Source organism: Antechinus flavipes, chromosome 5 (assembly GCF_016432865.1).
Source record: "Antechinus flavipes isolate AdamAnt ecotype Samford, QLD, Australia chromosome 5, AdamAnt_v2, whole genome shotgun sequence".
Classification (NCBI taxonomy): domain Eukaryota; kingdom Metazoa; phylum Chordata; class Mammalia; order Dasyuromorphia; family Dasyuridae; genus Antechinus; species Antechinus flavipes.
Genome location: NC_067402.1, coordinates 153,950,684 through 153,967,768, shown reverse-complemented (window position 1 = coordinate 153,967,768; position 17,085 = coordinate 153,950,684). Strand labels below are relative to the sequence as shown.

The 17,085-nt window shown below is 33.4% G+C and overlaps 1 protein-coding gene across 4 annotated transcripts in view; it reads left to right on the top strand.

Moving 5' to 3' along the window:
* Window positions 1–682: 682 nt before the first annotated feature.
* Window positions 683–17,085, top strand: part of CACNA2D1 (calcium voltage-gated channel auxiliary subunit alpha2delta 1) — a 688,069-nt gene continuing 671,666 nt past the window's right edge. For all 4 annotated transcript variants that reach the window (XM_051961631.1, XM_051961630.1, XM_051961629.1 and 1 more), the window contains exon 1: window positions 683–3,710. In XM_051961631.1, coding sequence (XP_051817591.1) covers window positions 3,616–3,710 — 95 coding nt within the window. In that variant the 5' untranslated portion in view covers window positions 683–3,615. The remainder of the gene's footprint in view (window positions 3,711–17,085) is intronic.

The following is a 17,085-nucleotide window of genomic DNA, read 5'->3' as shown; positions in this document are numbered from 1 at the left end:
AAATCTCCAGCTACCAAACTTTTAACTCATCCTGATATTTACTTTGTCATACTTAAACATCACTTGATAATTCTAAAACTATTCCATCTGCTCTTCCTTCTTCCCTTCAATATATAAACACTATATCCATAAATCATGATGAAAAGAACAATGAAAGTTCATTTAAAGTGACAACTTTAGTGATTAAAATGTATGTGACTCAGGAACTATATCTACTTATGTTACTTTTGCTAGCAAAGTCTTATTGAAATTAAGGACATGTTTTCTGATATAAAAGAATTAACTTGGACAATATAGAATGTTATGGAACACCAAATAGAAAGATATTACTTTTAAAATGACCTTGTTTCATTTGCCCTTTATAAAATATGAAAGCCACATTTAGTCCATGCCTAATTAAAATATCTATTTTTAAGTAATTAATAACAAATCTCATAAAAGAATGCCATCTGTGATTTAAACTCACAATTGTGAATCAAATAACTTCATTTAGAATTGTATAAGCAAAACTTTATATTATAGAATTGGATATTGAAAAATATACAGTGTTTCATCAGAAGAATACAAAGATACTGAGAAGCCCAGATAAGCCCAGATAAGGTAATTATGACATAAGATCTAAGTTCTCTGAAAGTTTCATTTTTAATTCACTATTTAGAAAGATGAAAGATTGGAACATAATAGGTCAGAGTAGGAAGTTTAAATTTATTATTGAAATAATTGACAGAATATAATGCCACAATAATTTGTGTGTGTGTGTGTGTGTGTGTGTGTGTGTGAGAGAGAGAGAGACAAGACTGTTATAAGCAACATATCACTGACAATAATATAAACCTAAATTTTGGCTTTGCTAATGCAGGTATAATGTCATATTTTAAAAAACAAAAAGGACAAAAAATCTTTATTTTTGAATTATCATCAGTTGAAAAAAATTTTTTGTTCTATTTGGTAATCCAAATCTTGGGGGGGGGGAAGAAAATAAATGTCATCTTCAATTGTATAAAATATATTTTCTATGTTCTAGTGTTCAATTCCATCACATCCCACTCCATTCCTCATTTATAGAGCTTCTACTGCCTCACCACCTTATGCTTTGCATAAAATAAACCTAAGTTAAATCATTGGGGGTGGGGTAGGAAGAATGCAAGGGAAAATTTAAGAATAAGATAGACAAAGGGAAGATATTGGAAAAATAAAAAAAATGGAAATGTAAAAGAAGAATATTTTTGGTGAAAAAATGCCTGAACTAAATTGAAGAACAATCATGATTCATGGATTATTCTTTTCTATATATTGTTTGGTTTTTTCCTCTTGGCAAAATTCATAGAATCATAGATTGAGAACTGCAGGAATCTTAAAAATCTCATTTGGAGATAAGTAAACAAACCTAGAAGGTAACAAATGCCAATTGATTTTGTCCAATTTTAAGTTTAAAGTAGCAAGACAGGAATTTGAACCCAGATCCTGGACTTCAAAGGGAAAGTTCTTTCCATTAATTAATTTTAAAGGGACTGCATCAATATACAGTCCAGAAAGAGTGTTGGTTTTGGTTTATGAAGTTTTTTTTTTTTTTTTTGTTTTTTTTTTTTTTTAGTAGAAGGGCACTCTTAGAGCCTTGGTTCATTAAGTTCATCTTAAGAATTATAAACTTTCTAGTCACCTCCAAATAGCACAGCTCTTATACAGCTTATTTAGAAATATGGTTTATAAATACGGAGAACATTTGCTAAAATACTGCCAACCTTCTTCTGCCTCCCTCCCACGCATCTAAATCAGTGGAGATATTACTAAAAAAGGCAATTTAGTGTTACCCATATTAAAAGTAAACTTTACCTCTGGTTCATTGTAAACAGTTCTACAACCAGCAGTTTGATATTTCTTAAAAGCTTTTAGCTCCTCAACCTGCTCCAATCTCTTCAAGGGATGTGGGAATGCAGAGAAGTAACACCAAATAAAATAATGAAGATAATAATAATCAGCTAGCATTCATAGAGCACTCTGAGAGTGCCATGAACTAAGCCTGTTGCTCTGTAAATTATTTATATTATTGCTTCTCACCTATATCAGTAATTCCAAAATATAAGTGAGTCATTAGGAGGATGCCCGCAACAGCTGATTAGGGTTGCCTGATCCTCGTGATTTTTTTTTGTTGTTTGTTTTGTTTTGTTTTGTTTTTGTTTTTCCTTTAGCTTCATCCATCCCACCTGTTTCAGTTTCAATCACTTGAGTACGGGTGCCTGTTGCACCTATCTCTTCTTCCACAAATGTGATCACTGGACAAAGTAGACTTCTTGTTGAAGGTTTTTTTCCCTGAAAATATTGGAGGAAAAATCTGAATCTTTCCATGAATCTTCTAGGTGGTGAAAACTTCTCTCTCTCCAACCCCGGTTATACAGATAAGTGTTATAAAAGAGAATTTTACAGTAGTACTAATGCTATTTTCCCCCTCCTTCCCCCCATCACCTAACTCTTCCTGCCCTGTTCTTCAAATAGCCTCGTTGCAAGGCAGCAAACCCAGTAACTAGTGAAAGCCGAGATACCAGATATATGACTGGATCCGAGCTGCCACGGAGAAAAGGACCCAGACACTCGGAGGCAAATAGTGCCACCTGGTAGAAAATCATTAGTGGTTCAAAAAAAAAACAAAAAAAACCTCAACATTTTTTTTTTAATGCCCTCCTACTTCTGTTGTCAAATCGCTTCTCCACGTTTCCTAGGCAGGCAGTTTATTCTGGTGCCTCCGAAGAGGGGTGGGAGAACGTTGAAAGCGTGTTCAAAAATAACTCACAAAGATCTGAATCTTAGAGTGTGCCAAACACTTTTGTTGGAGTATAATACTGTCTTCGGATGCCTTCTGGGATATGGTGGTTGCATTTCCCCTGACAGCCCCAGGGGATTAGGTACCATTCCTCTACCCCTGGGACTCAAGAGAGAGCTCAGATGCTGACTTTGGGAGTTCCTTTTATGCTTTCCTTCTATGGAGAGCTGCTCACGGTCGGGCTCCTCTAGACTCATCTGACACACTCCCCTCCTACCTCCCACCCCCAACCACCACCCTGTGACTTTCCCAGAGCCCGTCTGCTCATTGCAGAGAAGAAGCAAGAAGAAACCTCGCTTTTCCACAAGTCTCTGCCTCTCCACTCCCCCTCCTTACTCCCCCCTCCCCATTACCGTCACCCCTCCTCCGCCCCCGCCTTCGCCTCCTCCTTCTACTCTGCAATCGGGAATAAATCAGGGAAGGAAACAGAGAAAGGGAAAGAGGAGACAGAAAAGAGAGTGCTTGCCGAGATCTGTTACAAAAGTAACCCTGATGGCGGCTGATCAGATGAAGCTGCTGTAGGGAGTTGCAGTGAGCTTTTAGTGGGTTTTTCTCTTCCACCGTCCCTCATTCCAGATCTCGATTTTGATCTCCCTACCAACCCCACCGAGCCCCTCCCCATCTCTGGCACCTTGCTTGCGTTATCTCCAGGCGTCTTTCTTTGCAGTGTGTACATTGGTGTTTTGCCATTTCTCCCCTCTCCTTCCCGGTTGGTTCCATTATCATATTTTCCCCCCTGAGTTGGAGAGGTAGTGAGAAGCGGGGGGGAGAGGGAGAATCGATCTTCTATCCCGAAGATGGCTGCTGGCTGGCTGCTAGTCTTTAGTCTGACACTTTTCCAATCTTTACTGATCAACCCTTCATCGGAAGAACCTTTTCCTTCGGCAGTCACGTAAGTCCATCCGCGGAGTTGGGGCTGGCGAGGGATGTGGACAACGTCTCTGTGTGTGTGTGTGTGTGTGTGTGTGTATGCGTGTGTGTGTGTGTGTGTGTGTGTGTGTGTGTGTGTGTGTGTGTGTCAGAGGGAGCAAGAAAGGCAGAGGGAGAAAGAGCGAGCTGGAGAGAGTTGGGGGCGGGGGATTGTAAATTACCAGGAGTTCCTGGCTCTCTTACATGTGGGGGGAAGGGGTGATAGAGGAGGAGGAAGAAATACCAGAATCTAAGATGAAAATGACAAATGAGGTATTTGCAGGTTTTGCACTTAGGAAATAAACATGAAATCCGAAATCTCCCGCATCGGGTAGCGGATTTAGGGCTAGGCGGTCTCCGGAAAGAAAACATCCACTTAGAAAATGAGACTTTGAAAAATCCAGGGGTTTTCCCACTACTTTAGCTCATTTCTCTATTGCCCTCTTTACAATTTAGCTGCACTGAAAGAAAAGTTTCCAGCCGGACACATGTTCACATGTAACCAGGCCCTCTGAAAAGCTTTGATTCTCTTAAGATGTAATAGATACCGCCTTTGAGTTTTATATAGATATATCTCTTCCCCCTCTCCCCCGCCCCCCTTTCAATTCTTAGAGGACTAACACTTCCTGTACTTGGCCTCGGATTCTATTGTAATTGCATAGTTAACCAAACTTGTTTAGTTGACAATTGACTGGTTGCACTTGACAGCTATTCTTATGTGAAGTGTAGCTCCCTCCAGGACTCCCGAATGTTTTGTCGCTTCTAATGGGCTTGCTGGGGGTCCTAGAAACACGTTATCCTTTCCTTCCGATTCTCCTTAGCTGAACTATGCTAGCAAAGCTGAGCTATTCAGTTTCTGTAGTTTAAATAAACAATAGGGAATTGGGGGCTGTCACTAAATCTGGTTTCTGAAGAAAAAACTAAGGAGTTATGAGGGCCGTTCGGATTTTTTTTTTTCCCCCTCATTGTCACAAAACTGATACGGCTTGTAAATAATAAGCCTACCATTTATTGTGGTGATATGACTTGTAGAAATAGGCAACTTCTCTTGGAAAATGTAGGAAGGAAGAATAATTTCCTCTATTTTCACAAGAAATCTAAAATATTAGGGAAATAATTTCATATCCTTACATACAAATAGCTATACATATATGTTCATCTACATATCATCATTCACATTTATGTTTAAGTGCACTGAATAACCTAACAGGCATTTTGGGAAGCACTTATTTTAGTTCCTGAAACTGGGTTACAGCTACCACCAGTAGGTAATTTTAAGTGGATGACTCACTTTAATGCATTTTACATAACAAAAACAAAGCCTAAGGTAGCCTTCTCTTTCCTGGTATTTTGTGTTTTAAAGGATTTGCTGTCCTTTTCTGACTTAAGGCTGAAGACTTGAGGTTTTAAAAAAAATTTTTTTAGTGGATCCAAGCCCTGCATTTTCACCAATTAGGACTTTTTGGAAGAGTTATTAATAGATTCAGTTCCCAGTCTTTGTTGCGTTAGATATCGGTGGAGGAACACAGAGAATTTGCACACTAAAGAGTGAGAGTGTAACACCAATACTGTTTGGTTTTTCTTTTAGCAAATAGTGTTTGTTTTTTAAAGATGTCTATTCCTAGAATATCTTCTGTAATAAGAATTGCTTCTGCACACTTAATGTAGAGGGAATAAATAAATAAAGTGTGATAATTGGCAAGATATCCAGGTGGTGACACTGCATGTTAAGGAAAGGCAGAGTTAGCCAAATAATGATGCCAAACTATTTACATCAGATTTAGATTCTCATTTCTAAGTGCTATCAGGAGGGTGACCTATAAAATGAATACTTAAATAAATTGCTTATAGTTTACAAATTGTAAGTCTTGTCCCATATAAAGTTATGATTTTTCCAAGTGTAGTAAGCTTCAAAATGCTTTAACTTTACTTTTACTTGAGCAGCATTTTGTGCCTCTGGCTTTTGAAACTGACAATATTCATTTATAGTTGTTGAAAACATTTTTTATAGATATGCATCATAACATTATTTGTTATAAAAGTATTGGTTTTTTAAAAATTCATTTGAAAAAAATGTCCCTTTGAAAAAATTTACAGTATCAATTTCTTGAAAATGTATCCATAGACAAATATTAAATTGTAGATGCTTCATTCATTCAAATAATTTGTAATAAATGTTTTTCTTACGCTGAAGTAACTCATTGATTTTTAATGCTCCAAAACTGAAACAGGCACAACTACCTGTTCACTAAGACTTGAGGATAGCCTCATAAAATATAGCAGATATAGACATAAAAGGAGATGTTTCTTTTCATTTATTTTAAATAGAATTCAATGATTTTCTTTTTTCTTTTTCTTTACATGTAGAGAAAACATACAAATAAATGATACAATTTACAGTTATTCAAATATGGGATTTCAGTATGAATTATGTCAGAAGCAAGATAATAAGCAGGGATTTGTACTGACTAGGGGGATACAATTTACAATTTATCCAAAGATGGGATTTCAGAATAAATTACTTCAGAAATAAAATTATATGCAAGGTTTTGTATTGACTAGGTGAAGAAAGGGAATGGTCCTCAGCAGGTGATATTTACACTATTTTTGACAGACATTTATTTGAAAAGTTGATGTTATCCATGCTTGAACGGAGGCTGCAATATTATAGCTCTTCCCCTCCCCCCACCCTCCCCATAACCTAGGCTCAATTTCTGATCAGACTTCAAGAAACAGAGAATAAGGAATGAGCTTTTATAATATATATTTTGTCCACTTTTTTTTTCTTAAATCTTCTGTTGGCATTAAAAACTATAATTAGAATAGATTATTTGTGTAAGCTTCATGTTTAGTATATATGTTGTATCTTTTAAAAATTAAATGTTGCAGTCTTTGAGTGCAAGTAAAATGTTTTCATATTTTAAAATTATTTATTAAAATACTTCTTTTCTACAGTCTTCTCTTTGATCCTTTTCTCATTTCAGAAATTAGCTCATTTTAGAGTTAGAAAGAAACTATAAATAATCATAAGAGGGAACAAAATACTTCCATCAGAAATTTTTGAAGCACTATAACATAATGATTTAATTGTAAGCTAAGTTAGAAGCGGTCATTCAGAATTAAAATAAGATTTTTTTAATGTCTTTTAATTTAATGCAATATTATGCTGATACAGAAGAAATATAAAATGGGCTAAATACAGCCTTAAGATCAGTTTCTATCTTAACCTACCTCACAGTCCTGCATTTTCACTGTAGTAAAAGAGATCTAACCTCATTAAATTTACATTTATGTTCTGTTACTAAGAATTAACATTAAAATTAGTGCTCTATTGCAGACAACAAAGAATTCTGATGTTTTCATTTAGTATTTAATAACTTTATATATATATATATACATATACATATGTGTGTGTGTGTGTATATATATATATATATATTTTTTTTTTTTGCCAAAATAAGGTACTACTAGGGATTGTCTTAGAATGAAATGTGAAATGCAATGATTACATACTTGGCCTTTGCTAGTATCTTACTTTTTCTTTTTCTTCTTCTTCTTTTTTTTTTTTTAAAGCAGCTTTCAGAGTAAGGAGCCATCTCTTCTTAGTTTTAGAAACAGTTTGTTAGAGCATCTGCTCCAACAAGCTAGATTTAAAATGCAAAATATCAACACACCCCATTATACTAATGCACTTAAGTAAAGGCCTCTCTTTGATTTCTTAGTGTGATGTTCTAGCTACCACTCTATATGTTTCTCAAAAGCTTTCCATTTGTATTTATAGCTCAATGTCATGTAAAGCCTTTCTTCCTACATCATGCCTTATTTCATATGCAGTCCTTCAAAAATGCCAGGGAGTCAAATAACATTCATGACATAGCTCTTGTTATTTGGGGATTGTCTGTGCCTGAATCCAATATGAAGAAAATTACAAATTAGCCCCTCTAAGTGAATTCTATAAAATAATAACTCAATTTCTGCCTTAAAAATCTATGATATACATTTGAAAATGATAGGACAATTTTTGTTGGTATTGAAAAAGTATTGTTTCCATATCATTCCTGATATGGCTACTCAATTTTCATTGATGTTTAGCAATGACTGTTCTCATATGGTATGTATTAAATTGTGCTTCTTATGGTTTTAGGCAAAATGAAGAAGAGGAAAAATGATGATATACTATATTCCTAAATTTCTTTTGCCACTTGTCTTTCCCATCAACTGTTCGCCAAAATGTATAAAGCTACAGGTGATTAAAACTTGCAGGAGATTTGATTTTCTTTTAAAATGGCCATGTAAATTTTAACAGTCAGATAGGTACTTCTACAGATCTATCTTTGCATTAGAGTATGTTGGGAGCACACTGACATTATTCATGTAAACACAGATACACAATTTAGAGGAGTACAGTAAAGAAAACAAATTAGAGAAGAAGAGCCAAACTCAAGTGAATATATACTTTGATATCTTTTTATTTCTTCAATTACTGTAGATTTCCCTAAAAAAATGGTAGTATCTAGGTTACAAAGACCAAGATATATATTTAAATTACATCTTATTTTTTGTTAAATATTTAATGTAAGATGATATCAGAACAAATATTTTATACTATAATCAGAAAGGACAATTAACTCTTTTCTGTTTAAATGAAATGTAGCTGTTGCTCAACATCTTTCATTGATCATATTCCCCAAACTTCACACCAAGAAAAAAAGATGAAATAATAAAAATGTCCTACTTGTCTTTCTGAGATATGGCCAAACTTACATGTGCAAGTTATATGTTGCACACAAAGTATGACATTTATCTAACTTGTGTATAATTTGAAATAGCATTCATTTTTAATTCAATCGGGGAAAGGTTAGTTAAGCATTTTCTTTTTTTAAAAAAAATTCATTTATTATCTGAACATGTCCAGATTTTTTAAATACCTCAGTAGGTTAAAATAGCATGGTCATAAACTTTACTTATCTGTTAGAGATTTGTAGGAATATATTCACATACTTATAGACACATAAATATGAATTGTACAAATACAATATAAAACACACACAATATATGCTGTATGTAATACATCTAGGTCATATATGTAAAGATGTAAATATATATTAAATATATACATTCTACCTCTAAAGTGTTTTGAAAGCACAAATTTTGTGTTTCATCTCTTAGTAAACAGCTTCTGACTTTCAGTAATGATGTCTTCTTGTTATTTGTAATAAGGACTTGATATTATCTTTATAAAAAGTAAACAAAAAAACCCACCCTTTTAAACACACATATAGAGAACTATTTTTATTCTTCCAGCTTTATAATACTTCTTAACACTATTCTGTTCACAGAATCCAAGCTGTTCCCAAGTCTTTGATTTAGAAGTTTTCCATTGCAATTGTTCTTTTCCTTTATAAATGACTATGGAAATTTGATTTAATTAATGTAAAACTTAATATGTTTATTTGTGCATATATATATATATATATATAAAATTTTAAGTTCTTCAGTTATCTTCAAATACCTAAATATGTTGTATATATTTCTTATAACATGCAGTGTCATGATGAATTATATCACAGTTGTGCCCTAATATATATGTAGATGCTCCCTAAGGTATAGGAGAAAGGCAAAGGTTTTAATGGGAATTGATATGTGTAGTTAATTTCAGTTCAGGTTTTTACCATCTTTCTTCCAGAAATTTTAAGTATTAATGACATGGCTCTATTGAGATAAAACCCAATTAGTAAATTAAATAACTCTAAGTTTATTGTATTCAAATCTATATTTATTTGTATATGTATTGTTGGTTGTACATCCGATGATTATCATTCATTTTTTAGAATGCAAATATTGGTAGGTAGAGTTTTTTGGCTTATAAAATGTTTATGCACTTTAGTTTTTTAATAGTTACATACTCATGTGTTATCCTATGATGGTTTTATATAAGGAAATTTAATAGTTTTTTTAAAATTTTCTCTCATGCAATATTTACAAGTCTGAAATATTAAAATGACTCATTATTGGTACAGGGAAAAATATATACTAAAGATAACTTTGTCATCCTTTTAGGAAGAACAAAAGAAAACTTTTGCTCTTGAAATGTTCATGCTGTTTTGTTTTTTTTAAAGATCAATGTGATAAATAAATGTAATCCAATGAAAATATTTATTTTTATTTTCAAAAGACAAAAATTGGCAATGTATTGTAGCATTTTAACAACAAAAGATTAACAACAAACACAAGAAAAATGTATTTTTTGGTACATTCCTATCCTTTTAATATATTTTATGCAATTATAATTTATGCTTTAAATATATTTGGATAACAGCATAAATGCATTGTGTATATATACTTTCACATACATATATAACCTAACCTGTCACCAGTTCTTACGGGATAAAATAATTTTACGATTACTGCTTTCATTTCTTTTTTTTCCTATTTATTTATATAGAGGCTAACAAGTTTATGGAAAAGATTGACATTGTGGGACCAACAAATCAGCACACTTTTACACTTAATTACAGTAATTCAAAATCAGGCTGTTCTATATGAAGCAGTGCTTGAAATACTCTTTGAATATGGATGTGGAATATTTCTGGTTAAATGTTATTTTAACACTTGCTTCTGCTGAATTTTTCTGCTGCCATATGCTTCTGTTGAATTTTATCATCAGTTTGCATTTTTAATTGTACAAGCATTAAAATAAGAATACTGAAAATTAATGGATATTTACTATTTCAGAACCTGAAATGTGTTTTAGAAAAATACCTTATTTTTTGAATGTGGTCATTTATGAACCACTTTGAGGTATTCTCTTTAAATACCTTCATAGAAATAACTCATTGGCCTTCCAGGCACTGCTAAAAATGATACTTCAGGATGTACTTGTCCTCTCATTCTTTTGAAATGTTATTTATTGATGTGAGCTAGAAGGCTAAAGAAAGAATCCTTTTTTTTCTAATTACATGTTCATTGGTCTTGATTTTTAAGATTTTCTTATTGTAATTCTATCTACTTCTTTTTCAAAGACTTACCCAGTATCACTTAAGCCTTTGACCTATATCGAAATCCATATATCAGTGATTTTTCATTGATAAGTAAATAAGTGCCCTATAAGGGAAAAAAAAAATTGATACCAATAAGACTAAAGATCCTCAGATATAACATCTGGATTTAGGGAGAGAAGTGGAAAAGATTAAAAAGACCAGTGAAATTTGTTCTTACCACTTATTAAAAGTGCATATACTGATGATCAGAGGAAAGAAATGCTATTTTGTGGAATTATGGGGAAATAGAAAAATAAAATTAAAATCTATATGAATCCTGAGCAAATTTCTTGCTTTGAAAAATAAATTAAAATTTTCTTAAAGGTAGAGGGAAATGTTGAGTGTGCGGGAGTGCCAGAGAAAATAACACCAATATGAGACATTTACAATAGCTGATATTTAGATAATATTTTAAGGTTTTCACAGCACTGTATATTCATCTCTTATTTCATGCTCATAATCCTTTAGGTAGATATTATAAGAAAAAAATTCATTTTACTTGTGAACTTAAGATAGGGATAGTTATTTGCCCATGAAGTTGGTTTTGGATCCAATTTAAAAAGAAACATTTTAAGAAGTTAATATTCATTTCCCAAGGTTCTAGTTCTCTAAAAATTCATTTTGGAAAACAAAGATGATAAAATAGTTCCAATTCCAGAATACACAAAGGAATTATCTATTACACTTTTTACAGACTCCTGGGAAAGTGATTTGTTAGAAAAAATATTAGGAAAATACATCATCAAAAGCTAGATAAAGCACTAGAAGTTCGGAAAGAAAAAAATGCTGTGGTGGGAAATTTGCTCTTCTATATTTCATGAAATAGCTCTAAAGCCAACACTTTTGAGGCAGGTGGAACTCTGGGAAACAAGCTCAAAATCATGCTAACTTTATTCAATTTGAGAAGTTCTAAAAACAAGATTACCTCATGTTTATTTTTTAAAATAAATCCCCCCACCTTCAAATACCTCACAACAACAAATACAAATAAAATCTTAAAAAAAAAAAAAAAAAACCTGAAACATAAGGAAAGAATTCAGAAGTAGAGCAGCATGATATAGTAGGATTTGGCATATAGTAAACCATTGTAATTTGCTGGATATTTTTTGGAGAACCCTCCAAATACTGAGCCATACTCTTAAATAAGATTTTACTAGGACTCAAAATGGAAAATGCTAATTGGTAAGATTGGGAAATCTCTGGCACTTCAAGAGTTAAAAAATGAAGGAGAGATCCCAGGAGAGTTACTCAGTCTTATCTTAATCCTTCTACCTTTCTCTTCAGCTCTTCATATCTCTTCTCAGTATCAGTTTGGGAAGACTTGTGGTTTCTCTCTATCTCTGTCATTCTATTTTTTGTTCTGACTTTGTCTGTTTCCTCCGAATCTGTTTTGTGTTTCTCTCTATGTGTCTGTCTGTCTCTATGTCTCTGTCTTAATTAGATAAGGATTTCTGCTTCTGGGAGCTACAAGAAAAGCTTCTCTCTGTAATCCAATGATTTGAAATCAAGGATTCACAAGACAAGTAATATCTGACAAATAATAAGACTAAGGTTTATTATTGACTTTTGTTTAGTTATCCTTTTCATGTGGCTTTTATTCTTTCCTATTTTTGTAATGGAGATTAACCACTAAATGGATGTTATTGAAGACTGGTTAGTATGAGTATGTTTTGTAGCAAGTAAAAGCAAAAACAGTGCATAATTATTAGAAAGATGCAGTAAAGCAAACAAATCTGACAGTTGTGTGATTTAATATTATCTTAATATAATCTTCTTTTAGTAAAAGGATAACTACAGGCCCAAAATAAATTAATAAAGAGAATGAATTAATACACAAATCTTTGAATGGAAGAATACACCAATAAATAGGAAGGACCAATTTATAGTAGAGTCCTGTGGTTAGTCTGGAAATTAAGGTCTCTGAATCTTTTGAAAGATCAAGGCTTTGGTATCAATGACCTGTTATTTCTGCAATTTCAGCATTCCAAGAATTTCAAGGTTGTTTGCATGAATGGTTGCTATTGCACAAAACAATAGACCTGAAAAATAATATTGGTCTCTTTGGTACTCCCAGAAATTGGTTCAGGTAGGTATATTAAAATTGGATTTGTGGCTTGAAATAGAAGATGAGAAAAAAAAAAAAGGTAAAGCCCCCCCCCCTTTTTTTTGTTTTGGTTTTTACCTACTCTCTTCCTGTACTATACTACTTTAAGTATTCCAAAGCACATTGTGAATGGTGAAAATTGACCCTACTGTTGTTTAGTTGTTTTCAATCTTTTCCAACTCTTCATAACTCTATTTAGGGCTTTCTTGGCAAAGATACTGGTTTCTCCAGGTCATATTACAAAAGAAGAATCTGGAGTAAATAGAATCTATGGTTTGCTGGGACTCTCACAATTAGTAAGTATTTGAGGCCAGAAGATGAATCATCCTAACTCCAGACCCAGCACTCCATCCCCTGCTCTACCTAATTGTCATGCCAATATATGCATTACCACAGTCATCACTATTATCTTTTATTTATATAATACATTACAAATGATAATTTATGTAGTATAAATATCATTACCCCATTGTACAGGTGAGGAAAATAAAGTTTTAAGAAATTAACTGATAACTTGTCTTTTATTATAAAGCTCAGAGGTGGCCATAGTTGAAATCCAGATATTACAATAATCCCAGTACTTTCCACATTCATTCTTTAGGAGATTAACATTATTAACAGCAAGAGTATTTCTGTCTTTCATATATGAAGATATTATGTACTGATCATCAACAGGATACACGCATTGAGTTGTTCTAGTAATGAAGATAAATTAGAATAAATTATATTTACCTATGTACACAGTGTATTGTCTCACCCTAAATCTAATAGAATGTAAGCTTAATGAGGGCAGGGATGGTTTCATTATTTTTATTGCTCCTAGTGCCCAGCACAATGTAGTTGTAGTAGATGCTTCATATTCATTGTTGAATCCATAACCTCTCATTTCTTTTGCCTTACCCAAAAAAAAAAAATGTGTATAGATATAAGGAAATCAGTGTCGGCCACAAAGTCTGGAACAGAGCAGAATTCATATATTACACTGGAAAAGAGTATGATATTTTTGCACATATGAAAATCAAACTGATGACCTTAGTCTGTAAGCTGAAATATTAAACTCCATACAACTAATTTGGCAACTGGAAAGATAGGAGAGGCGAAGGCCAAGCATTTCTGAAAGAATTTTTAAAGAGTATATTTTAGCCATTCTATTGAGAGAATAAAAGGAAATGAAGATAGAAGTTATTGTAGTATAATAGAATAAGCCTTGATCTTCTAAATCTAGGGCAATAGTCTAAAAGGAAAGAGAGGAAAGGGGAAAAAATGAACTTTAACACATTTCAGTTTAGGTCCCTCCCAAGTTTATATGGTTGATAGCATACAGCAAATTACTTAATTTTATTTTAAAGAAGTCATAATCCAAATACTAGCAATTTTTATTCCCTAAATGAGAATTTATTTCTTGATTTGAAAAATATTTAAAAATTAATAAAGTTTCCTGTTGACTACATGCTCCAAAAGGGTGATCATCAGAATATCTAGTATACTGAATAGTAAAACCAATAGATTAAAAAAAATGGAAATGGTTAGTTAAAAAAAAAAAAAAAAAACCACCTACCAATAGTGACTAGAGAAGAATGAGGTTCTCATTTGCTTTTAGAATAGTAGTCACATTCATTTAACTCATTCTTTTTGATCTACAACATCAAGGCAACCTAGCCTTTGATAAACACTCTTCACTCAGGGTGGGCATGCCATCATTTAATAAAATTATGTCTTAAGTACTTAGTTTGGGGGGGGAGAGGTATTTCAGACTATAAATTAATACCATGACTAATAAGTATTTTTTGATGATAAGGAGTGAAAGAGCTAGTTTTCAAGTGCCAGAAATAAGCTTCTCCATGGCAATCATTTTGACATTCTCCACAGAAGGAAATGTGTAAAATCTTTATGATGCTGTCACTTTAAAAAGCTACTCTTCCTTGCCAAGGCATTATATTAGAGTTGGTTTTAATTTGCTTCAGCAGAAGTGTGAGGATATTCAAAGGAGTGGGCTGTGTGAAGCCTCAGGAGCATGTGCACAATGAAGCGTGCAGAGATTGCTTTAAATTAAACATCCTGGATGCATGGTTGTCAGTGGAAACACCTGATTTTCCTGTCGATATAAATGTAGAGATCAGAATTAATTCACATGGAGCAATTCTTTATTGCTATGTGTTGTGCGTGTGTATACTCACTGCCTCAGTCCCTAGGGATTGAGACATTAGTGTCAAGGCCTTGCCTGCCTGGATAATTGTATAAAATAAAATTTATATTAATGCCTGGTAGTAAGAGAATATACATAGGGGAATGGTCACATATCACAGAGCAAACCATGCATGATAATTAGACAAGGTCATTCATCTCCTTGAGTTATTAGCTTTGACACAACTTGTCTGTCTGGTGTCTAGGAGCCAGCTGGGTCTGTGAAGGGAAGTGACCATGACAAAGGTGTCACTGGAGTTTAGCAAGCCTTGATTTAGGTTCCTTGATTGTGGGTTCCTTCTTAAGCCTTTGGCAAGTGAATTGTCCTTTCTCATTCTGTTCCTGGGAACTATATGAGATGTTAAATAGAATTTGGTATTCTAGGGTCAACAAGTAGCTGCTTCATCTACTCCCTACTACTTACTCAGAGATCTAATTACTTAGAACTAATAATAAGAAAATGTGTCCTATAGTGGAAGGGACATTATATCTTCCTTCTGGGATTACTGGGAACGATGTGGTTTTTAAGGCTCTTTCCAGTTTTCAAATCTGTCCTCCTGTGTTCTTTGATATTTCATAGAATGGGGGGAGTCAATTCTGGGGCTATTTAGTCCAATCAGTACTTAGACAAGAATTTCATCTTCAGTCCTTCTGATAAGTGGTAATTTTGTCATGGCTTATAGGTTTAGTGAGAGGGATCCATTCTACTTTGATAGCACTGATTTCTAGCAAAAATTTTTCATGTATACATTCTTGCCTTATCAGAATCAACAAATCTTTAAAGGTTATTGTTCAGTCATGACCAATTCTATGTGACCCTATAGGCATTGTCCATGAGGTTTCATGGCAAAGATATTGTAGGGATTTTTCTTTTCCTTCTCCATTATGGTCTCATATCTCTACATGGGTACCTTTTATTCCATACACACACACACACACACACACACACACACACACACACATATATATTTATATATGTAGACATATATATACACACACACACACACATCTCTCTCTCTATATATATATGTGCTTTTGATGTCCCTCTTATGTATTGTCTTCTTCCATTAAAATGTATGCCTTTTGAGGGCAGAAACTTTCTTGTTGGACTATTTTGTATCCCCAGTGCTTAGCACAGAGTCTGACAAATAAAAAGTGCTCCTAAATGTTTATCACCAATCTATGAAGGGACTTTGACATGAACACAATAGATACAAATTCAAAATAATTTAAAGGAAGAGAGAGCTAATAACTGATGGAGAGGGAATTTGGAGAGGTCTCCTGTTATAGGTGACATCTGTATTATATTTCAAAGGAAGATAAGAGGGTGGGATGAAAAAAGAGTACATTTCAGACTTACTAAACACTTGTGAAAAGGCACAGAGACAAAAGACAGAAGGTCATATAGGAGGAAGAGCTAGAAGTCTAGTTTTACTGGAATGGACAATATTAGTAGAAGTGATATCAAGAAATATTTGAAAAATAGGTGGAAACTCAGTTGTGAAAGGCTTGTAAATAAATTTTATATTAATGCCTGGTAGTAAGAGAATATACATAGGGGAATGGTCACATATCACAGAGCAAACCATGCATGGCAAACTGAGGAGTATGTATTTTGTCAAAAAAAAATCATTGAAGAGTTTTGAATCAAGTAGTAATATGGTCAAATGTATGATTTATGAATATTTATATTAGAGAAAAGAGACAAGACCAGAAGACCAATTAAGAGGCTACTTCAATGGGGATACAAAGGAAAGAGAATGACCATTTAATATAGAAAATAATCTGAGAGGTGACAATGGTGGGAATTGGAAGTTAACTAAGTGCCATGTACTCCATTCTTTGTATTACCAAGAAGTATGGGCTGAGGACACAGAATAAGAGAGAGAGAGGGAACATGTTTATAACTTTTCAAGCTTCTATATAAGTTGCTTGGAGTTTGGAGGTTAGGTTAACAGAAATTCGGCTTTGATGCAAAAGGTAGTAGTCACATTTCCTTCTCTGTTTTGTAGAATGTAGGGTCTGATTAG